The 25,493-nt window shown below is 37.7% G+C and overlaps 1 protein-coding gene across 4 annotated transcripts in view; it reads left to right on the top strand.

The window, feature by feature from the left end:
• The first annotated feature begins 220 nt into the window (after positions 1 to 220).
• clstn1 (calsyntenin 1) overlaps positions 221 to 25,493 on the top strand; it is a 38,539-nt gene continuing 13,266 nt past the window's right edge. For 2 of the 4 annotated variants that reach the window (XM_053482458.1, XM_053482456.1), the window contains exons 1-4: positions 221 to 593; positions 19,368 to 19,490; positions 22,376 to 22,405; positions 24,986 to 25,181. In XM_053482458.1, the coding sequence (XP_053338433.1) occupies positions 500 to 593; positions 19,368 to 19,490; positions 22,376 to 22,405; positions 24,986 to 25,181 (443 nt within the window). In that variant the 5' untranslated portion in view covers positions 221 to 499. The remainder of the gene's footprint in view (positions 594 to 19,367; positions 19,491 to 22,375; positions 22,406 to 24,985; positions 25,182 to 25,493) is intronic. The other 2 variants (XM_053482459.1, XM_053482457.1) reach the window with 1 other exon arrangement.

Below are 25,493 nucleotides of genomic sequence, written 5' to 3'. Positions count from 1 at the left end.
CCCACGATCCAGTATACATGATAAAGCGTGAGTGAGTGAGTTGGCAATTAGGGTGGAAATCCACCCATTAGAGCACCCTGTGGCCCCGCCCCTTAAATCCAATAGATGATGAAATTTGCAACAAACGTAGTTTAAGACCCCGTGGTCACATCGCAGCTTGATAAACAACGCCAGTATCAATGAATGAAAAAAGAAAAACAGAAGCTATTTGCTGCGCGGCTGTGTTTGTGGTCAGTAAGTATAATCAGCTCGTGCAGTGAGAATAACAGGCGTGACGTCACTCACGCGCAGAACTGAGAGACGGAGAGCGCGAGCGCGCAGTCGTTGAAGCGGCGGAGCTGCGCGGCAGCCATCTTACAGCTCTCACCGTCACCCGAGATACATCTCCTGGATAATTTTTGATTTTTTTTTAAACAAAGGCGAAGTGTAAGAGGAGGAAGGGGAAGGGAAGCGCCAGCTTTTAAGCTTTCTTTTTATTTATTTCAAGCAAAACTGCGGGATGAGGAACGGCAGGTCCATGCCTCGGTGCTCAGCGGGCGGAGTGCTGCTGCTGCTGCTGCTCGGACTGTTATCCACGGTGGAGGCAGCCAAAGGTGAGCTTTAATCCGCTGGGATTTAGTTATTTATTCCCGTGTTCAGATATAGATAAATCTTTTCAAGTGCCGTCTAAATGGCTTAATTCCTTATTAAACGGAAAGGACGGTGTTGCTGACAAGATGCCGAATTGTCTGTGAAACAGTGCGCTTTTATATATATATATACACACACAGAATGTAAGAGTACTTGGATATAAGACTTTCTACAAGACAGTGTCGCCTTATTTCATTTCTTAACATCATCTCATTCTATGTATTTTCCGTGTTGATGGTCAGGTTATTGAAACGTCCGTTACAATCAGTGTGACTCCGCCACCACCCTGCCTGCGCTCGAGCTCCTCTTTCTCTTTCTCTCTCTGTGTGCACGCGCGCACAACAAGCTTTTGTAATCTATTATGTGCTTCATTTATTTACACACTGTCCTAATTTGTTGTTGTTGATTCCTGCTCTTATATCTCATAACATATCGTTTTCAGGGCGAGCAATGTTGAAGCAGTCGTGATTAATTGGACGCAAATAACATTGCGCACCCTTTCAGGGGTAAATCCTCATTACGCATTGCAGATCCTGGATCAGGTTTTTGGAGGTTTTTTTTTTTTTTTAAAGAAAAAGTTAGTTTGTCATGATGATGATGTTGATAATGGGGGAGTGTCATTTTTAGCAGGCCTTGGTTGCAGGTGCATCAACTGGCACCAATAGACCCATCAGAAGCCAGGGCTTCATAATATTGTAATATTTAAACCTAAAAAAAAAGTTTTGGGGGTTGTAGACTCTCTGGAAAAGAAAAGAAAATGCTACGCAATCTGTCCTTCATCATGTCTCTGGGGTGGGACCTTGAGGCATGTTGTTTCATTTAGTATGCATATTTTGCTTTACATGAATAGGCGATTATGTACCTTGATAATGTGTAATAACTCGAATAACATACCTGTGTAAAGGTATATATATCTGTATGTGTAAATATCTATACATTTAACAGTTGAACAGTTTTCCTGATATAACAGTATCTGCAAATCCAGGTGGTTTATTTGACCCTGACAGTTAGGACATCCTCTTATATCCACTGGAACATTGCGCATTTTTCTGCTTTGCACCTTTATATAAATATAATGTATAAACACAATATATATATATATATATATATATATATATATATATGTTTTAAAATATAAAAAATCAGACCCAAAAGTATGTGATCATATCTGTTACACATGTCATGTTAAGGTTACGTATGGGTTCAACATGTCAAATTAAGATAACGTATGGCCTGCACGTGTCACGTTTCACATTACCCAAGCCAGTGAATTGAACAGGGAATACGATTTTGAACCAAACCCATTGACATAGCTTTTCGAGAAATGGGTTGAAGCGTGGCAATAATTGTCAAGCATAAGGTAGTCGCCATGTGTAGCAGCTGGGAATGCACAACTAGAGACTAGCAGTCAGGAAACTGGAGGAAAGCTGGATTGTGGTGTTGTCCTGTCCTGGCACTGGTGTGGAAAAAGCTTACAGCATGATCTGATGTTCCTGTGATATTTCCATACAGGATGTTTTTAAATGTTCGATTTATTCTTCCTGCATAAAAGAAAGATGAAGGTCATGTTGTAGGCTTTGTGTAGGCTTAGTGAAATCGACTGAGAGCACAGTGTTAAAAACATGCCGAGATTAATTTTTATATTTATTATATTAAAGTAGGTATTAGGCGTTTTCTAGTCTGATCCTTTAGTCTTGTTTCAGGGATCCATGAATTACACAGGAAAGAAAATAGTCTGTTGACTAGTTAAAAAAAATTTAAATGACAAAACGTATTATGCGTTTAAGCAAGACCTTAACATCCATATTTTGATCAATCATTTACTTTTTGCTGTGCAGTGCTGAATAAATAATATAATATTTAAAACATGATATACATATCCTTATTTCAAATGATATTTATTTGAAATGTGTGCATTTTTATTGACTATTATTCCTAGCTATGAAAAACAGATTTAAAAAAAATGGATGGATCTCCAAAGATTTGTCAGCACTTACTGGTTTTACACCAGTTCCTGGACATCAAAGACCTCTACTAGGTTTTGCAATCTGCTGAGCTTTGTTAAAGGATATATTGCTCTTAATGGTTTTCACAGAGCCTGTTTGACGAAAGCTGTTTATTGCAGCACACCTGCTCTTTTCTCAACTGTTATCACTCGAGGAACATGTGAAGCTAAATCCAGGCCTGCCACCAGGTTACTATTGTGATGTTTAGCAGTTGTTTTCGTTCATGTCCCTCCCTTTTTGCTTTTTGTTTATTCTGTGTGGACCTAAAGAAAAATAATCTTTACCAACCACAAAGGACTGCCTCTGTAGTGTATTATTAATGCACTTTTTTGTTAATGAAAGAAGCTGATGCTTTTTATGATAGTATATTTTTTCATACTGTTTTTCAAAGAGCTTAGAAAAGAGCATTGTTCCTTTGCCACCCTAGTAAGAGTACAGGCTATAACCGGGGTATTGGAGATCAACAAAGGTCTACAGCATGCCGACAAAAACATTTTTAATCCACATGCAGTGGTATATTTATTAATAAAATATGATTTTTATAACAGCATTATTCATACATATGGGTGTTTGGTGAATTAATCAGTTGCATGACTAATTTCTTAATTATTTTAAGTGACAACTGGTCACAGTATTTAATTAGCGTGCTTCACTGAGTAATCAGTAACTTGATGTTAGTGTTATAAAACCATTTTGGTTCTAGCATAGCATCTCACTGTAGGAATTTATGCGCACACATAAAAATCTTTCATTTTTCATGTGTGCTGTCTCAATTGATGCTGATGGGGTGTCATGAATGTGTCAATAAGGGAGTAAGTAAATAAAATAAAAATTTACACAGTCTGAAGACTTTCATTTGATTGCTGTACTAATAAAAAAAAAAAAACCTAAATACCAAAAACATTCCAAGCTTTTTTACATTTTTATATTGGCCATGGTTTAACTAAGCCAATCAGATTTTTCTCCTAATGTGATCTCATATAGAAAGATACCTAACTCTTGCTCAGCTCTTCTCTGGTAGGCCATGGCTCAGCAGTAGCTTGTTTACATAGAAATGAGAACTGTGTTGGAAGGAGTAGTAAAATAAATAGAGTTTACTAGCAATCTATTAGTGATGCAAAAATAGTAATAATAATTTGAAAACCACATAAAAGTTAATTGTGCTATAATTTATCACTAATTGTCAATAATTTTTAGAAATTTGAATACAACTAGGTTAGCTTTTTAGTCCAATGGGATAGTCTCCAGGCCTCTCGTGACCCTGTACAAGATAAGCGGTGTAGATAATGAGTAAATGTAATTTTTGACATCTGAGTTATTAAGTAACTTTTTACAGCTACAATTTGGAGCAGAATTATCTTTCCATCTGTAATAACCAATAATCGTGTCCTTTTTTACGTTCGTAAATATCAGTAAGGACTAATAATGATGCATTGTGCATAAGCAGGCTGCTATTTGCATGGATTATACACATATAGATACACTACCCAGTTATATTAGTAGGCTGCTGCAAGACTTATGGTGTTGTGTAAATTTATTTATTTTTTTAACATAGTTTAACATAGTGTCAGTTTGTCCTGAAAGATTTTTCATTGCCAACATATTAAGCTAGAAGACGTATCAAACTGTTGTCAGTACATCATTGTGAAACATGACAAACAAGATGAAGATCGGTGCACTGATCTTCTGTCATGCATCCTTACATAAACTGTTGTAGTCTAAATTTTTATTTTGCGCCAGATGCCAGGCTTACAGCATTCCTGCTGGTGTGACTGATTTTTAGACATCCTTCAGGAACAGTTGTGAGGTTATTCATGTATTTATGTATAAAAAATCCAATTCATAGAACATATTTTATAAACAGAACAATGTCCCAACAACACAAATATTGCCCTGATATATTAATCAATGATTTAGACAACTGCTAATGATGGATTTGGCCCAGTTTTGCCTCACCCATAGTTTTCCTATTAGTATCTTTTTTAGAATAATCACCCAGCTTTTAAACAGTGCAAAACTTTTCCAACTTTGCTATGAACAGCTTTATATTCAGCACTCGTGCCCCCCAGGCAGACTCTTTGCCTGTCTCAGCAGCTCACACTCAATGGGGACGCTTCACCCGACGCGGCTTCTCTTCCCTGCGCCATGATGGTTAATGTCAAAGCATCCCCGCTGCTGAAATCAACATTCCAAGTGCCAATCAAATATTCATGATGCGGTTATGCTTCACTAAAAGTACCCTCAATAACACCTTGCTGTTTCTGCTGCATCATTCAAAATCTAAATATAAGCCAAGGGCTGCTTATTAGATCTCACTGAGCAACGCCAGGGGAATGAAATTTACCTTGATGCTAGATGGAAATTGCTAAATATGAGAATATGGGAGGCATTACTTTTTTTCTTCGGGCTTTAAAGTGTGGGAAACTGTTGAAATTTAATTGGCAGCTTTGGGAAATGTGGATGTGAAATTGGTGTGAGTAACAAAAAAATACGATTCAGTATTTTTTGTTCTCTTTCATTGTCTACCTTTTAAGCAGCACTTAAAGAGTAGACAATCAAATCATCCAGTTTAAAAGGGACGTATTGTGCAAAATGTACCTCCCAGTAATTCTAAGAAATTTAAGATGGGTATTGAGTGTGTGTACACAAACCAGAACAAGGTGTATAAAATACATTTTTGTATTTGCTAAGCTTGAAACAAGCCAATGAGATTTTTTTTCTCCTAATGTGACCTCATATAAGAAGATATCCTCCTCCAGCTTGTTGGAGGCGTTTTCAGCTGAGACATCATCAGGTACACATTGGAAAGAGCTCTGAGACCTTTGTTAAAGAAATAGTAAAATATGGGACCTTTAAATAAAAATGATTTCATACATTAGAGATAAATTAATATATTAAGGTATTTATTTTATAATGCTGCTTATTAGAGTCTTAAGCTTTAAGAATTTATTAATAGCTCTATATGGTGCTAGTTTTTTTTTTTTTACATCTGCATATTTCAAGCAGAGTGCACAAGTTTTCCGCTCTGCTTATCTCAGGATTGAAATTTCAGAACAAAGAGCTTTTGACCTACACTTACGTCCGCGTGCCAAAACGAACACGTCACTGTGAACCCACTGCTGTTCCGCATGCTTTCTAAATTAAATCCTGAATTTCACAGATGAGCCGAGTGGTCCACCTGTTATGACATCAATCAGCAGTTTTTACAACCTTTATCTGCTGTTGTTGGACCTGTATTTTCCAAAAAATCAGCATTCGTCAGACTTTTCTTACCCCAACTAAGCACTGAAGGGATTCACCGATATGTTACGAATGGGTCATTAAGGGTTGAATATTACATTTATAGTATGGCGTGTACTCGTGCAGTATGATTCATCTTTGAATCACATGAGTTGTAGTTAATACTGTGGCGATCATGACTATGCTGGACTCATTAACAGAATGATTGTTTTGTGGTTTGGAGTTTACTTAAAGGCTAGAAGCAGGAATCCTTGCTGTGTGAGCCCTAATGGGTTGTGCTTTGCGTAATGACTTGTATTTTTCTGCGTTTTTATTCACTGAGTGTAAGTAGGGAATGCAGAGAGTTTCTCATTAGGGTAATGGTGAAGCCTTAATGATGAAAATGTATAGGAAGGTAATGTAATTAACACACGACTGAAATCACAGCGAGTGTGTGCTCCGATCCTGTCTGACCTGTGAGTCTCGGGAGAGAAGTTTTTGTTTCAGGAAATACGTCCCTTTGCTGGTTTGCGCACTAGTGCGTCAGAAGTGAAGACTCTATGGGAACAGGTAACCAGAGAGCCATTAGCTACAGCTAAGACCTGTGTGTGTATTTTAGGCACAGGTAGGCTTAAAGTGCTCTGTGCTTTGTAGCCTTCTCTCTTGCACTTTCTCTCTCACTGGCTCTTTGTGTGGCTCTCGCAGAGCCCAGATTGAGCCCTATTCACGACCGCCCTGCCCCCAACCCTCCTCAAAACCCTGTCTTTGCCTTGTTGTCTGTGTTGTGATTGCTGCAATGGACAAACAGAATGTTCCTTGAGGACTTACGAACCCCCCCCTGCCTAGCTTTCTGGGGCCAACAACTCAGTCTGTGTGAAGGAGTTTTGGCTTGTTGCCTCATTTTCAGGTTTGCTTCTGAACAGTCCATGCTCTGTGACCAAGAACAGCTACCATTTCTTCATCCAAACGCAAGCACTTAAGTGGCCTCGAAGACAGTTACCAATTTGCATCCTGGCTTGTTGGCCTTTCTGGTTGCCTTGAAACTTTAGATACGCCTTATGATCAGAGTCATTAGCGAGTTTGTGTGGGCCTTGAACAAACTTCTTATCTGAAAAATAAATAAATAAATCAGCGTGGGTGTTGAACCGTGTAGCACAACTTGCTCATCAGATAGTCACGTAACCTTTTGGAGGCATGATCAGTGTAGGAAGAGTGTGTTTTTGTGTTTTTTTTCCAGCATACCTAACAAATATGGAGTTTCCGTAGTAGTAAAAGCTGGATGGTGGGCTGACTGATGTTTATATGATGACTGAAAGGGCTGATCCTGAAGATGGGGTGTCATTGAGTCACCCTGGGTTCTTTGTGTCCATGTAGCTCTTTGTAATGCTAGATTTGAATGTTCTATTGTGCTTTGCTTATTCTCACGGGAAGGATTTCAACCCAAGGAAGACGTCAAGCCACAGTTGCAAATTTGCCTTGAATATAAGGTTTCTTTGTCAATCCCTTTGTAGTCTTAACTATTCAGTCATCAAGATGCAAATTCAGTTTCCTCATCACATTAAGGTGTAGATCACCGGATACTTTTTTGGTTCTACTGTAGACAGAATTGGAGTTGTGATCGCAGTGCATGTGCTTCGTGAGATCTCCAGGCTCTTTGCACCGAAGGTGTAAACAGGGATGCAGTGTTGGCGTTAATTGGCTGTGGTTGCCGTAGCTCATGTTATGTACGCATATGATGAATGTCACGGCATAGTTCTTGCGCTGCTTCCACCAGAAATAGCAGATCATATCTAAGCAATTTAAAACCTGGAATCTTATTCTAAATAGTATCAACGGTCCTTCATTAATAATGCAAAGTTTCTGCACAGGATGGAAGCTGATCTGATGGACCTTGTGATCGGTTGTCCTTTTAGAAGGACATTTACTAATGGAATGAGGTTTAAACAACTGTGATGTTTGAGAGTTATCAAGATCATTTTGTGCATACAGGAAGAGATATTAGAAGAGCATTAATAAGCCCTGTGGTACACGTGTATGTATAAGGTCAAATCAGGTAATAAGTGAGAATCACAAAATATTTACTACGATATGTGCAATATGTTTTATATAGATTATAAATAGTATTGTAACAACAAAATAGATAGTGTAGACCAGTGGTTCCCAACCAACGGGCCGCGGGTGATTTGGTTCCTGTGTAAAGTATATATTTGATTTTTTTTTTCCCATTTTATTAACTAAGTGTCTGCAGAGGGTTTTATTTTTTAAAAATAATCAGATCGTCTCCTATTCACTTCCATCTGCACACCACAACATGTAATTCACATGCTCCAAGGCCACTCTGTATAATGTATGCAGCCTTACAAAGTTTGTTTGTAACAACTTTAACTCTGCTGACGTTGTGGATTAAAATCATTTCCAACAGCTTATCTTTGTGAGGTCGTCTGCAAGACAGCAACAAAAATGAAATCACGGAGCAGACTGGGCATAAGGACTACACTTCAGGTGTCACTGTCCCCCATCACTCCAAGATGGGAACATTTTGTTACATGGAAACAAGCTCCCGGCTCACATTAATTCTGTGTTATGGTGTTATATTTATTAAGGCCTTTATTATGCTTTGTATCTGTAGGAATATAGAGGAACTGCAAAATTTTTCCACCTCAAACACAAAGGTTAATTGAAAATAAATACTAATAGTACAAAAAAAAGGTAAGTGTGGCGATACAGGAATTGCAACACAAAGTAATCATTGATTCGATTTTTACCCCTATGTTTAATTACATTAAATAGTACAGCCATGATGTAATCACTAATGTTTAAATGTTTCACCATTCAGTGTTACAAACAGATCTCTGTAGGCAAGGAATTATATACAACTGTGAACCTTTATGGATATTAGTTGAACGCCCCTGAGCTACTAAATCTTATGTAACCCATAAATCAGTATAGGCAGAAATTGTGCACATACTGTAGAAGATCAGAGCAAGTCAGGGCATTCTGAGTAAATCAGGAGTCCATGTCAGAGTGTGCAAGTGAGTGCTGTGGCACATGAACAAAACAGTTAATAATGATTTATGTTGATTCGTATTTCATTTGTGGATTAGAAATAGTGATTGTGTGCTGTAAAGTGTATGCATTTTATCAGAAAATTTTAGAGAGGTGTTTCTAAAATAGGCTTAGACTTAGATTTCTAAAAATCTGTGAATATCTAAAATCTGTCTTAATTTTTATAACAGTAATTTTTTTTATTTCATATTATCTCTAATTCCTTTTGTCTATAATGTAGATTATTTATCAAAGAAAGACCAGTGACTTAACTGTGTAATCTCTGTCCCAGTCAGCATCATTAACACACGCACCAAGGCAGTTAGATTGAAAGGCAGTTATTCTGTGTGGCCAACTGAATATGGTCGGGTTCAACTATGGTGCTGGTTAAATTGCTGTACTTGGTTAAAATGTCTCTTGGGTAACATTAATTGTGTCCGTTTCCTATTGTGCAAATTGTAGTTGACTGTAGTTAATTATACTTGGGTTATATGGTTCCAATTACAGAAAACTAAACAAAATATATTTACGTTGATTCAGTAACGGGTTAATCTTGGATACGGTGTCTGGGCGTGAGACGGAACTGCACCCTATCCATACACAGGGGGAGTTTAGCATGGACCTGATCTCCAACTAGGAAAAAACAACCCCTCAAATCAGAATTCCGTCTCGACAGACTCTCGAGATGGTTTCCTAAACTCTGAGTGAGTCAGCTCAACATGGCTGTGCAAAGCATCAAGAAATAGCAAAGTCACTCTTTTTGAATCAAAATAAGTTATGCAGTATACATGTACAAGTGCTTGAAGTCACATATGTTCACGTATTAAATGTGTAACATTTGTTTTTAAGAGAAAAAATAAAATTATCACAGTTAGCTGGTTTACAAACGAAATGATGAACAGTGTGGAACGGTCTATGTTCCCACTTTGTAGGGTAAAATCATAGAAGTAAAAGATGACATAACTACAGGATCTAACTTCAAGCATTGGATTGGAGCACCAAAAGCCACAAGGACAGTAACCCGAGCTCAAGACCGAACCAATAATCTTTAGGCGGTAACGCTAGCCACTGCGTCACCATGCTGCCCTGTTTGCCAATTGCTGCCTCCACTGTCATTTATAAAACAAGTTACAGTACATACAATTCATAACAATGCATATTATTCACAAATCTCATCCGTCCGTCCCCCGCCCCCCTTTAGGTTTATTTCCCCCTTCAAGTCAACCTTTTTTTTAAATGGTGGAATGTAAAGACAGTCCAATGGGATTGGAAAATTATTTCTGGCCTAGACATGTCTATAAGTTTTGATTAATGGGCTGGGATTGGTCTGTACAGCAGTGTTGGATCCTCATGCCTAAGGCACTTTGTATAGCAAATGTGACACACTACTGCAGTAAGTTCAAATTGTGCTAGTTCATGACCTTGTCTGTGAATGAAACAGCAGCATCCTATTATAGGATTAAATGTCTTTGAGCTGACACGGTCGGGAAACAGACTCGCATACCGTGGATATCCATAGATAGCCTGCTGTTTCATCAGCTGGATCCCTCATCCCTAACATTCTCTCCCTCCCTCTCCCTCTCTCTCTCCCTCTCTCTCTCTCTTTCTCTGCTACAAGCTTTGAATTGGAGCTCCTCACTGCTTGTATAACACTGCAGTATTTGATAACAGTAAGAGCTCCAGTCTGACAGAATGCAGTGGGCTGAATGTGCGTCTGCATTGGATAACATTCAGAATGAATGCGTGTTGGACATCTCTCTCGCTGCTAGCACTTATCTAAAACCTGAAATGCTGAGGTTAGCAGTCAGCGGGTGGCTGCCGCACAGGCTTGTTCCGGATGCCTCCGCTTCCCTCTGGTCGTCAGGGTTTATTTACCTCTGCTATCAAACACACCCATACCCACACGCCGACACACACGCATGCCCATGCACAATGCCTTGCCCTGAACACACAGAAGCCCTGTAGGTTCAGGCAGTGACTTTATGCTTAATTTCCGCAACACGGTCATGGACCGCTCCCAGCCATGCATGTCTCCATACTCAATCATTAACTGTTAATTTCAGTCTGCAGGCCTCCATGCAGATTTGATGAGGAGTAAGTGGTGTCATTTTGTATTTTTTCCATGAACCAAAGACAATCTGGTAGTTAATCTAAGCATCAGAGGTCATAAGGCTAAGGGCGGGAAAACATTCATCATGATCATGATGTCTTGGAAAGGAAACAATTATGCCTGTTATTAAAAGAAAGGATTTAAGCATTTGTAACTGAAACATTTTCTTCTTCGTGTTACAATGTGACATTTTAGGTTTTTTTTTTTTCCTATTACGATATGTGAATGCCTTTTTGGCTTTTGAACCTAGATAAGAAAATGCCCTTAAAAGGATTTTTTTAAAATCATTTTTTTACTTTGTGCAAACTCATTGTAAAGGTTTTTGGTTACCTTTTTCTTCTTAGCTAAAAAAAAAAATCAACAGTATCTAATAAACAGCTAAACAATTTGATGTCCGTATTACTGAATAAGCAAGGAATCATTTTTTTCTGTCTGTTCATCTACCCATCTTGATCCATACATAATTTATATGGAGTTACCACTTTATCCAGCAGATGAACTGATTAGATTTTGAAATTAATCCAAACAGGTTTAAGGTCACACCAAGGTCAAATATATGAAATGGTCTTTTTTCAAAAGCTAGGCTACTTTTAATGTTCCTCATGGATCATGGATTAATTTTTACATTGAAATGATAAAAGTATCACAACCTTTTAAAGCATCACTTTCTAGACAGATGTGATTGGTAGATCAACTGTACTTAACAATGTTCTATATTAGTATGTTGTAACCATTTGCATGCCTATATGTTAAAGAGACTGCTATATATGCACACACACACACACACACACACACACACACACAAACGCAAACACACAATCAACCATAATGTTAATACCAGCTCACTGATGATGTGTATGTCCTCTTGTGCCGCCACAAACAGTCCAACCCATTGAGGCATGGACTCTACATGACCTCTGTAGGTGTGCTGTGGTATATGGCGCCACGCCATTAGCAGAAGGTCTTGTAAGTAGTGATGTTTGGGCTCCATGGATCAGACTTGTTCATCCAGCACCTCCCACAGACGCTTGATTGGATTGAAATCTCGGGACTTTAGGGGCCCAATCAACATCCGGAAATGTTTGTCTTGTATTTCAAATATTTCCTTAACAATTATGCTGCTGAACACGGCCCCTGCTATTATGGATTACTGTTGCCATGAAGGGTGTACTTGATCTGGAACAATGTTAAGGATGTCAAAGTAGTACACTGTCTCTACAAGCATTCCTTCTTCCCGTAGTGTATTCTGGTGCCTAGAAAAACATCTGGACAAAGTAGTATTTTATCTCTTTAAAGATAAAATATTGGTATTACATCCAGTGGCTGGGGTTTGGGATGGAATTAAACCTGAGCATTTTCTCAGGCATACACATTTCCATATTTTTTTTTTAATTATGCGAAGCTGCTTTGAGACAATAACCATTGTTAAACCGCTATATAAATAAAATTAAATTGAATAATAAAAAAAAAACTACCATTGAGCCACCAATGCCCATAGCACTTTATAGTGCATGACCCTTTACTGAAATGGAAGCTTACATGAAATAAAACGGGAAATCATCCAGTTGTTGATCATCACTGACCTTAGCAGACAAGTGCAATTAGATTGTGAATCTCACCTTCCTAATCAAGCTTTAGTCTTCTGTGGATGTCTGAGCAAACCACAGCAAAAATAATTAAAGATTTCTCAGCTTGTTCATTGGGACAAACAGCTGTGTTTTTAACGCTTTAATGATTTCTACAGTCTTGTAGCTCAAATTTCATTACAGTCAGATGTTCTTCATGCGGCCTACTCTTCTAATGAGCAGAGAAGAATGCCATTTGAGTATTTCATCATGTCTTCTATTGTGGTCTGTTTATGAGTTGTCAAGCGCTCAATGTGCTTTGTGCTCCTGTGGGGGCTTTGTCCCGCATGGCTGTTGGTCAGGGGGCTTTATGGTGATGGTAATAGCACATGCACAGGATATTTCTTCATGTAGAATGAGTGAGTGGGTGATGTTGGCAGGGTGCCATACCACATCGCTGTATGGGCAACAGCAGCAGCGGCAATCTTGAAATTGTTTTTTCCACCACATCAGAGTGCCCCCAGTCACCCACACGTTCAGCCTATTTAGCATTTTTACTTTAAGTAACTCATTTGCACTGACCTTTGGAGTATGGTAAAGTTAGCTGTTCTGATAGAGGACCAAGTGGCACGTTGTTGAGACTGCTACATGATTCACCAGCGCAGTGATTTTCTTATTATTGGCCTTGTGACACCTTATCACCAACTACTGCGAATATTTGTACTTGAACTTAGAACTGGAGATTGAATATAAATGCAGGTCTGAACATGAACAAAGCAGTAAAACAGTAAAAGTTTATATATTAAATATACAGTAGCTAAATGATTTTTCAGATTTTTTTTCCCCACATTTGGTAGAAGTCTTAATCGAAAGCCTCCTGCCGTTGAGATCTGGTGCAGACGTAATTACTCGGGAGTGTGTGTCACCCACAGAAAGGCACTCCATGTTATTTACTTATTAGTAATAAATAAATAGATGAGTATTTTAATTTAGAAAATTACAGAGGCTTTTATTCCTTGTGTTTAATTACAAGTTTCTTAACCCCATTGTGTTTTGTATCCCTAACTAAACGTAATGGCAGCCATTTTTTTTTGCAGTTTTTGAAAACATAATTTTGTTCTCTCTTCTCACCACATGAGTTAAAAAACGAGGCACTGAAATTAGAAGCTAATTGAAACATTATTAACCTTTAATAAATGCTTTATTTTTAAACCCAACGTGTGCAAAGGTTTTGCTCAGACTAAACTTATTTCATCAGCCTCATGAACTCATTAGATGAATTATATAATCTAATTTCATGATATATTTATTTACTTGTGGTGAGAAAGTATGGAACTGAAGTTTATCCAGGAAAATAAATTCGACTATGAAGTCAAAACAAAAGAAGGAACAATGAAGCCGCCTTAAAGAGATTAGAACCCGTGGTCATGTGCAGCAGCTTTGCAGGAGGGTATGATTCAGTGTCCTTTGTTTTTCTCCCACCAGTATACCTCCTACCACTATACCTTTACAGGGCCTCAAAGCCTAGTGTTCCGAAATTGATAAGTGTGATCACTGATTGATATCAGATAGACTGGCGCAGAAATGACTCTTGAGAGCACTGGAATTGAATTAGTTTTTCCCTCAGTAACAGTGCATGTCAGTCAATTTGATCATTTTTGTAAAACAGTGTAAAAACTTAATTTATTTGTTTTGAATGTCATAAACAAAACAGCAACATTATATATAGGGGCACAAAAAATGTATACACACTTCAACATGAAAAATATATGCCACTCCTCTGATGGTCACATGATATCATTAACAGTGGTGCGACTACTGACTATCTTTAAGGGAAGCATAGTACCACATATTGCTGAAATGAGTCGGCCTCATCGGTTTCAATGAATCAGTCGGGAAGCACGATGATTGAAAATGGCTATCCCGTAAATCTATGCCAATGGTAAATAATCCTAATCTCTGAAAATTTCCTAACAAAATAGAGTTCACAGTCTAATACAGTGGAAAACAGCTCTGAGTAAACACCATGAAGCATTGTTCCTCTCTCCCGGGTTAAATTTATAAAAGGCCAGCTGACTTGTTAATCATGTTTAAAAGCCTTACATGTAATTACGGTTTTAGATCACATGTTGGCAAAAAGGAGACAGATTCAGTCAAGTGCATTGGTATGCTTTAAATTATATATTCGTGTCAAACGCATATACGACTCACTTTGTCAGACTTAAGAACGAATCCGACTTATGAATGTGCTCTCGGAACGGAACTCGCTCATAAGTCAGGGACTTACTGTGTGGTGTTGCTTTTTAGAAACCAATCTGTCTTTTTTTGCAGACGTTTACCAGCATTCACTGAAAAAGCATTATTTCAAAACTATTCTGTGTGAACCACCACGGCTCCTGTCACTGCATTTAGCAAATAACAACAATAATAGTTTACTTTTACTAGTGAAGTATCCAGTAACTACATTTAAATAAATTCAATCTGATTGAAATCATTCTGATTAGAAATTCCAACTTCACTGTTTACCTGGATGCTGATCAGAAAGGTGTGTGTTAACATGTATTTAATCAGATCTTAAACAAAACAAAACTTGTTTGACCGGCACAAAGTGTCTCTGCCTGCTGTTGAAGTGTTTAATCTGTTGGAGGTATGTTAAGATCCCATCATTACACTTTAATGTGTCTCATAGGTTTTATTTATAATATATATAAATATATAATAACTTATATACTCAGCAAAAAAAGAAACATCCCGTTTTCAGGACTGTGTATTTCAACAATAATGTTGTAAAAATCCAAATAACTTGACCTTCATTGTAAAGGGTTTAAACAATGTTTTCCATGCATGTTCAATTAACCATAATCAATTAATTAACATGCACCTGTGGAATGGTCGTTAAGACCATAACAGCTTACAGAAAGTAGGCATTTAAGGTCACAGTTCTAAAAAAGCAGGACACTAAAGAGACTTGTCTACCGACTGTAAAAAACACCCAAAGAAAGATGCCCAGGGTCCCTGCTCATCTGCTTGAACGTGCATTAGGCATGCTGCAGGGAGGCATGAGGACTGCTGATGTGGCTAGGGCAATAAATTGCCATGTCCGCACTGGGAGACGCCTAAGACAGCGCTACAGGGAGACAGGAAGGACAGCTGATCATCCTCACAGTGGAAGACCACGTGTAACAACACCTGCACAGAATCGGTACATCCGAATATCACACCTGCGTGACTGGTACAGGATGGCCACAACAACTGCCCGAGTCACACCAGAAACACGCAATCCCTCCATTAGTGCTCAGACTGTCCGCAATAGGCAGTCCATGAGAGGAGATGCACTGCAGTACTTCAAGCAGCTGGTGGCCACACCAGATACTGACTGGTACTTTTGATTTTGAGCCTCCCTTCATTCAGGGACTCATTGTGAAACATTTTTAGTTTATGTCTTATGGTGTTGACTCTTTTAGTGTTCATACAAATATTTACACATCCATCTATCATTATAGAAAAAGTATATAATAGGTTGTATTGTATTGTATGTAGGCCGATCAGTGCTGTAAGACTGTAAGTTTACTGATCAGGAATTGAAAGGAAATTTCCTTCTTGGAACCTCATCATCACCTCCATGTGGGGCAAACATGCAGAAACTTTCAGATCAAATGTTTACATGGCTAATATTTACCCATCAAATAGATTATCTCTCATTAGCTCTCATTCTGGGTCAGACTGTCCTGGCTGAAGTGTTTATATTATGCATTTTTATTCCAACTGGCTTGTTATTACCATTAAAAATGCAATATTAGGGTACATATAAAGTAGTCTAGTCTAACCGCCTGTCCAATACAATCAACTGCAGCGCCGGTCAGCACGTTAGCTTTGCAGTTAAGACGATTTATGTGACTGATCACAGCTGACAAACAAGCTCTTAATCTCAGCACTTAAACTCTGTTGGAAAACGTACTTTGTTAATATGAAGCTTTAAAGCTAAGAGCAGTAGTGCATGATAATATTTATATGTAAATTTTACTCGTGTGTATTTTAAGCTTTACTGTGTATTGTGGTTGAATTACATTTTGACAAGTCTTTCCCGAAAACAGTGAACAAAGCTGATTATAATTTCTTGTATTATTATTATTTCTTATAATATACTATTATTGCCCTCATTAAATGTCACAGACGGTACTGCAGCCCTAATCATGTGTCCTCAGCTTTACCTATAATTCGCTGAGGACAAGCTTGGCTCATAAATCACCCGGATCTGTTCATGCTTGCTGGCAAGAGCAGCTGCACGAAGTATATCCCCTGCTGGCCATGTCACCATTCCATATGTAGCCTACATAAATATAGCTGTATTTCATAAGGACATGTTGAATAGATTTACTTGTGAACTTTGGGGTCTTTTTCAGATTTGACATTCATACGCTCTTAAGTATTAATGTCAAACTTTTACATTAAGTGTGGTAAGATTATGGACTTGGCTAAATAAATTTTTTTATTATGTATCAGATACAAACCAAGTACAAATTCCGAATGGCGGAACAAACATTTCAGTGCATAATCTTGATGCATTATGGGATGTAACATAGTGTTAAAGGAATAGAAAGTGATATCATTGTATATAAGTACGATAAAAATCCTGGTGTCAGCATAACCAAGATCGAGATAATTTTTTCTGCTGTTTATTTTTTTGTCATGTTTTTGTGGTTGGACTCGCACTGAACGTTTAAAGAATTAATTTTCAGAGAGGAGTTGCTATCAGCGCTTATATGTGAAAATTTTGGCAGTACCCTGTGATTGAGTTGTATTGAACATCTGTTGGCTGACCGGATGTGTGGATAGCTCCCTCTGTTTCCTGCCACTGTCCTGTTGTCAATATTGCCTGTTTGTATTCGGCTCAGCACTGTAAAAGGCTTTGCATTTTTCTCAGGACCTGCTGAGGCATTCGCATTCAGGCATGAACGCCCATTAGCTGTAGAAACGAGCAGCGTGCCCGTCACCTCCCCCTCAGCACTGTGTGTCCTGATGCTTTGAATGTGACAGCACATTCGGCAACATCTACAGCCGAAACGCAGACTTGCCTGGTTTTCTGCTCCACCGGTTTATGCATCCTGCCGGCAACACTAATGAGCTGGTTGTATATGCTGCACTTTATTTTTTCTTATTCAACACGCTCGAAAGCACAGGAATTGGCACTAACCAACTCAACACTTGTTACATATTCTGAACAATTAGTGTGAACGCTGGGGTCGGCATCCTTCATCTTTATTTCCTCATTTGAACAATGCAATTGCATCTGTCAGACCTAATTAGTCTGCCCTTGCTTATATAAATATGTTTTTCTGGGTTATCATATTGAAGCACACAGTTTCCAATGTTGGGAAATGAGACTAGGGCTAGGCATGTAATAGCATGTACTTAGTGCTAATCCTGGATGATAACATTTTAGAAAGGACAATAGACAGAACATTTCAGAGGAATAGTTTTTAAAAAGCTTGTAATATAGGCTAATACTGGCCAAAATAATAATTAGATTTTTCTTTAACTCTGTCTTTTTCTTCTTCACTGCTGTGTGCTTAGGCCAGGTGTTTCCACCTTTCACAAGCAATCACAGTGTTCCCTTCTGAGTAGGGGGTTGATGTAATCTTACTCTGGAATTTATGTCAGGTTTTATGTCCAGTTCTTACCGGGGAAGCTTAAAAACTTGGTTATAAATATATTTAGATGCAGGCGGACAGTGGAGTGGGAAAATTGTGAAATATGTAAAAAAAAAAAAAAAAAGGATAAAACAAATCTATGAAGAACAAACCTTAAAAAAACAATTTACCTTTTTTATTAAATGATGAAGATCTTTAAAATTGTACGTTATATTAATGACCTGCCTCTGTTTAAGATTCACTTATTTAGAATGGCTTTTGATATTTTATAACATCGTATAACTTATACCGAATAACATATCTTATTGATTTAAGATTAATTTTTAAGATTTAAGATTTAAGACAAAACTTAAGATTTGTTTAAAGCACATATTTAGAATGGCTTTTAATATTTTCAGTTTTATGTCTTTTGTTAAATAATTTTTATTAAATTTTATGTGCTTTATTTTGTTTTGTGTTTGTGTGTTATTTCTATTTGCAATCTATTGCCATTTTATAGTAATTTTTTTATGCTGTGAAAAACTTTGGTTAAACTTAGGTTGCTGTAAGGTGCTTTATAAATAAATGTTGATTAATTGATTGATTAATGTTAATACAGTAACTCTTTCCCTATACAAAGGTACTACACAACATAGTCTCCATCACAAGCCATGCATTTGAGCCATCGTTGAACCAAAATCTCAAATACTTTTGAAATTTATCTATGGAAATCTTCTTTGTCACAGTTGATGGTCTCCCACTGTGCTACAGATTTTTATGATTTTTATGTCATTGTCGCAAAACATGCAAAAAAAATTACACCATTGACAAACTCAAACTGCACAGGCGGGTGGACAGGTTGAAAGAAGAGGAAACCAGCATTGAAAACAAACATTCAATCATTTGCGACAAAAAGGATTTTAAAGAGGATTCGAGAATTGGTTTTGGTGCATGGCTTGTGATAGAGACTATGCTGAGTAGTACTTTTGTACAGAGAAAGAGTTACTTTACTAGTTTCATGACCTGACTTTTTTATAAGCTGAAATTGTTGAGTGCTTTCTCAGAAAATATTTTTAATAAATACAGTTGGTAGCTTAATAATTATTAAATCTATTAATACTTGTAGCTGTTTCTTACTACTACTTTCTTTCTTTCTTTACAGTCAACAAACATAAGCCATGGATCGAGACGACGTATCACGGAATCGTGACGGAAAACGATGACAAAGTTCTGCTGGACCCTCCGCTGATAGCGCTGGATAAAGATGCCCCGTTGCATTATGCAGGTAACAGTAGACTTCTCGTCTCGTTGTCGTGTCTGCACCTTCTCCGCCAAGTCAAAACATCTCTGATCTTGCAACAGGGCTGATAAAGTTTGCTTAAATGTCTAAATGTAGTAAGTGTCTCTTACACATACATTCTCTCTTTGTGTAGGAGCTCTGGGATTGACATTTAAACAGATGACACAAAAAAGACACTAGATTAAAGCTGTGCAGTTTTAAATATATCCAGTCAGTCGGGGGAAACTAAACTGATGGTTGAATGTTTTGAAGAGATCATTTGGAGCAATTTGGATTAATAGATATGGCCTTGATCATATGGTTAGACTTGGAGAGCTTTCTCTGTATGTCTGAGTGAAACTACTACTTAATTTCATTATGTTGCATCAGACTTTCAATTTAAAATTCTCATCATCAAAAGCAACTGCAATGTGCCTGTTATTAGTTTTGCAAACATTTTCAAATAGTAGTTAGTTGCTCTTTTATCATTGTCCAGCAGCTATCTATTCTTAATGATCAATACCGTTTGCTTCAGAGGTGTCTTTGCCTTCTTTATTTGTAAGGCGCAGTGAAAGAGGACGTACAGTTCCAGCTTTAGCACTTGCCTTTTCTAATCACTGGGAGATTTATTTTGGCCTCATTTCAAAGCCCTTTAAGCACAGAATGCTCTGTTTCCACTGCAAGCACCAAGTGCCAGCTTTCTGAGTTATCTCAGGCTTCTAACAGGCGTCTAGCTGCTGTACTCTCATTTAAGTAACTGTGCCACATGAATTGATCATTGAAAGTGTGCATTCTCCTGAGGGCCATATTATGCCTGTTTGTCTTGAGAAAGACAGTTCATCTAAACTGTAAACTAAAATAAGAAAATAAGGAAAATTCATGTAAGTCTGATAGAGGCATCATGTTTAATGTTTGTTTTTTCATGTGTGCTTTCAGTAAACCTACCAATTCAACACTTATTTAATTCACTCTAAACTGACCGATTTAAACATTGAGTACGGTTTGGTAAATCTTCTGATTAATACAATTAGTTCAATGCACATATTTTCTTATTCATCCCACCAAAAGATCAGCACATTTTCTACAAATCTCTGCAATTGTACTGGATGAAATTATAGCTGTTCTTCAAAAAGATGTTCAGTTGGTGAGGGAACAAATTACTCAAAAATTCTTACATAAATTTGAAGGTGGTGTGAGCTCTGTTGACTGGAAAATTTATAGTATATGATTTCACAAATTTATCCAGTGCAAAATGCAAATCATGCTCTGTGAATGTTGGTGGAGTCATCTTGAGAGAGCACATCCGCCTAACAAAATACAAACGTCACCATCAGGATAAAGGTGATCAGTCAAGATATTTAATTTTGCATTAATTCGCCATGACCTTCCCTTTAAACATAAAAGCTCAAGTAAACCCAAAACATGCTGGAAAAAAAGAATAACCCCTTAAAGAACAACAGGCTGATCATTTTTTTTAGCTTATCTTTTTATACATACTAGCCAGGTAGATGTCACAGTGACAAATGCTGAGCTGGGGGTAAGTTCAACAAGCTTTAAGTATTGATTTGCACTGCGGACACGGGTCCAGTCTATGCTTTTAGCTGACCGTCAGCAGTGGTATGTAGAGCTATTTCAGAGCCAAAGCTCTGTCAGTTTTCAATATTGCCTGTGACTCATAGGCAGCAAGCTCTTATTAACTTTAAGGGCATCCGAGGCTTTCTCAGTGTCATTCCGGAGCTGAAAGTCAAATCAACAACGACGGGCAAAAGCAATTTGGCCCTCGGTACAGCCAGTCTAATTTTTTATTTATTTAGATATTTTTTACATCATATCTGTCTGAGAGCAGACTTTAATTTGTTGAAACATGGAGGAATGCAGTGAGTGGTCTCAGGTTCACGGTGGATAAGCAAAGACGGTCATTAGTGCCAAGGAAGGGCAAAGCCTCTCTTGCATGACTTTCTGTTTTGGATAAAATTTTAATCTCTAATTGACATGTTGACCAGTCTAAGGTAATAGGTCTGAGGTATGAGGATATTCTCCATCGTTAAGGTGTTAAGTGCCTAATTTGAAAAGGGTTTTATTAGCACAATTTGTCTTTCTGTTAATGATCTAGTAAATACATTTTAGTAGCTTATACAATGGTTAGGTTCGATTCACTAATGTAATTGGAGATGGGGTATTCCAGGTGTGAACTTCATGGTGAACTGAATAACACTAATCATCAACTATACATTAACAAACTGGTGATAGGATCATGGGCACCCAAGGCTCACCTATGGCTGCGGGAACCAAAGGCTAGCCTGCCAGTCTGATGCCACAGAAAAGCCAATGCAGGACAGATTGACTAAAAAAGTTACTGCTGGTCACAATAAAAAGGCAACAGAATACACAGTGCACCACAGCACACCATGCACAGGGCTGCTGATTGGGCCTCCAGACTCATGGAATGCTCCAGACAAACACGTCTTATCCACGGAGGCTCCACCCCAGATCTAACAGCACCTAAAGGATCCACTGTCAGCGTCCTAATGCCAAACACTACAAAACCCTCCCAAAAGCCTTGCAGAGCCACGCCCTGGTTTCAATGTAATGGCTCTTCAGGGTATAGTCATGCCGATATTCAGTTTTAAAAATTACATTTTTATTTTACACTCTTGCCTGTTTTTTCTTTAATTCTAACTTTCTTTTCTCTGTATTCTGTACCTATACATACCAGGACAGGAAATTCTAAATCTGGATTTTTTTTTTCAGTCAGTAAAATAAAAATGGCTGTACATATAAAAGAAATGTGATGCTCTCTGTCCTCTTTGCTCTTCTTTCTTTGTTTTTCTTCTTTGGAATCTTCTTCTTTCTCTAACTGACTCAGCTTTATCTTCTCTTCCTTCTTGTAGAAAGTTTTGAAGTGACCTTCACCAAAGAAGGTGATCAGAGGCTCTTTCTACTGCCTTTATGTATATTCTTTTTTATTTTTATTTTGTATTATATCGTTTTATTAACCCACTAACGCAAAAGGCATCTGCACTTCACACGAAAACTCCTGTCATGCGCTATAATGTCACTTCTCTTTAATGGTTTGGTTTATTTATTTTTTTTCTCACCCTCAAATTATTTGTTAAACTAAGTAGAATAGCTGGATGAAAAGTTTCCTTGGGGTTTAACGGAATGTAGAAATATCAATGCATGAGACATCCACTGTAGTTTACAGAGCCTAGCTGTATCCCGATGGTGTTAACATTAAATAAAATGGTACATGCGTATACACAATCATTTGAAAAAAAAAAAAAAAAACCTGTTTCATTTCTGGAAAACCATATTTTTTTATGTTTGTTAGACCTACTGTATTTGTGAAGTAGAAATTTACTTTGCGTGCTGTGCTTAGGATTGGGCAGCGTATATCAGTACAGAAACATACATAATGTTTAGTAGCTATCTAGTTCGCCATTGTTGATCAACATAATAAGCCATATGTATTTTTGGTACTTGATTATCCATGGATTGTGGAAACGGTAATTTGGCATTGTTATGGACACTAAGACACTGTTAGTTATTCGAACGAATTACCCCAGTGTAATGTTGCGAATACAACTTCAAAGCAATATTTGTTAACAGAGTGGCCTGAGCAGGACTCGATCTTCATTTGGTCTTTTTGGTGAGGGTGTCGAGTGATGGTCCCCTAATAAACCTGCTGTTGAGGTTAGAAAATATTATCTTGTCAAACAACGAGCATGTTCTGTTGTTTTGAGGTCATTCATTTAACGTAATCTCAACACAATCATTTTATCAAAATCATTCTAACTTTTAAACACAACATTGTCCTGGTCCTGATTCTGTCTTTTGTGTGGATTATGTAGCAACTTAATTACAAACACCCAGTGCTAGGAAGTACTGCTGGGAGTACTTCACTAGGATTTAAAACATCTTGAGTCACCCATCATTTCTTCATATCTTGCTTCTAAAGAACCAGACTTAATTGTATTTTTAATGTAGTCTTGAGGAATAGTTCTCCGGGCTTCCTGAAGGACTTTTTTTGTCTCTCTTTTTTAGTCCGGTTCCTGTTTCAGAGGAACGTTTGTTTGTTTTTTGTTTCTTTGTTAAGCCGCATAGTGATCAATAAATTAGTCAATTACAAAAAAATTTAGACGTGAACCAGTGAGAAACGCGCAGATGATGACGGATGATCAGGCTGGTGATTAGTATACTGGTGATGCTGAGTCATTGGAACAGACGAGAAGGGAAATGAGGTCCCTGCTGAGGTTGTTACATTAACAAGTGATTTTTAAATTGTTTTTTTGAGCATTTTGCAGCCTGTAGTATAATATCTGTTAAAATTTCAAGAATCGAATCGTCATAATTCCATTCCATTTCATTTTATTTACAACGAAGAAATGAGGGGTGGCTTAAGACTTTCGTACAGTACTGTAGATATGACAAAAAAAATACATTTTGGTATCAGTATTGAGTTTTACGCTTCAAATTGGTATCAGAAATGAAAATTTTCAAATGATTTCCTGCCCTAGGCTGTACACAACATGTTTTTGTTTCAAGTAAATATACTGTACCTTCAGAATAGTATTTAATAAATTTATTTTAAATAGAAGTGGCTGCTGTTTGATGTGGATGTCATGCAAGTCAATATTTCTAAACCCTGCTCTCATCCAGTGGTTTTAGTTTCACCAATTCTTTTCAATTTTATCATGTTTTACTTTTTCAGTTTTTTTTAAGCTGTGAGAGAGACAACATTGCACAGGAAGACTTCTTTCACATTATTAAGGATTATTAAAGGATTGAATTATTGGATTATTTATATATAAGAGAGATTTTTGTTAAAATCTGGGTTAGTTATTTTTTTTTCTTAAATTTTTTATGCTTTTTGTGTTAAGGTCTGGAACTGGTATTTCTGAAACGGAGCTGGACCTTTATATTATACCTCGGCATCAGGATATCAACTGTTATTGTAACTGTTTAACTTTGTTTTCTTTTCTGTTTGTTCTTACTAAAACCAGCAAGCGGGGTTATTGTTATACATATGAATGCAGTAGGGATAAAATGGCCAGTACATAATGACACACTGTTTTGTTTGATTTTTTTTCTTTCTGTCCTTTTTTTCCTTTTTATAACAAGTGTTCCTGTGGAATGCCTGTCGACATTCTGGGTTTCTTTCTGCATGACTGGATGCAATGTGACCAAGTGGCTTGGACAAGACACTCAGCCTCACCCTTTTAACGCCCCCCCCAACCCTCCCTCCCCTCCTAAATACTTACCCATTCAACAGCGCTTCTGGCTTCCTCCACAGACCCCAAAGTACCAACCCCTTTGGCTGCCAAAACAACTTTGGCTGTTCTTATTTTAGTGTGGTGTGCTGTTTGTTTTTGCCATGGGTTTATTTATTTATTTATTTATTTATTTATTTATTTTTCCGGAACGTGTACAGCAGTTGGTGTTTGTCTCAGCGGAGGTCTGGACTGAGCTATTGTGTTTTGCCCTTTTCTCACCGTGTCCAGGGGAGATTTGCGGCTTCCGTATTCATGGCCAGAATGTTCCATTTGAGGCGGTGATGTTGGACAAGTCCTCAGGCGAAGGAGTAATCCGGGCCAAGGACAAGCTGGACTGTGAGCTTCAGAAGGAACACACATTCACCATCCAAGCCTATGACTGTGGAGAGGGACCTGATGGAGCCAACATGAAGAAATCTCACAAGTAAGTAACTGATCTGATGATGTTTATGCCAACAGTTCATAATCTGATATTATACAAGATGGTGTGTAAAAATAAGTAATGTGTTAAAGCAATGGCTATAAAAGTATAATTACTTCCAATATGATACCTGTTTTAGTTCAGGTTCACTAAATTGTTGTTTTTAGAACGATGTACAGTAGAAAATATCAAAATTTCACCATGTGAAGGTGTTTTAACTGTGCACAAGGATAATACTGGTGAGTCAGCATTGCCTCCTTGCTCAGCCCCAATCAGTTAACAATCATCTGTCAATAAAACCTGCATCATTGGTGG

This window comes from Clarias gariepinus, chromosome 22, assembly GCF_024256425.1.
Source record: "Clarias gariepinus isolate MV-2021 ecotype Netherlands chromosome 22, CGAR_prim_01v2, whole genome shotgun sequence".
NCBI lineage: Eukaryota > Metazoa > Chordata > Actinopteri > Siluriformes > Clariidae > Clarias > Clarias gariepinus.
This window is presented reverse-complemented; position numbering and strand designations above follow the sequence as displayed.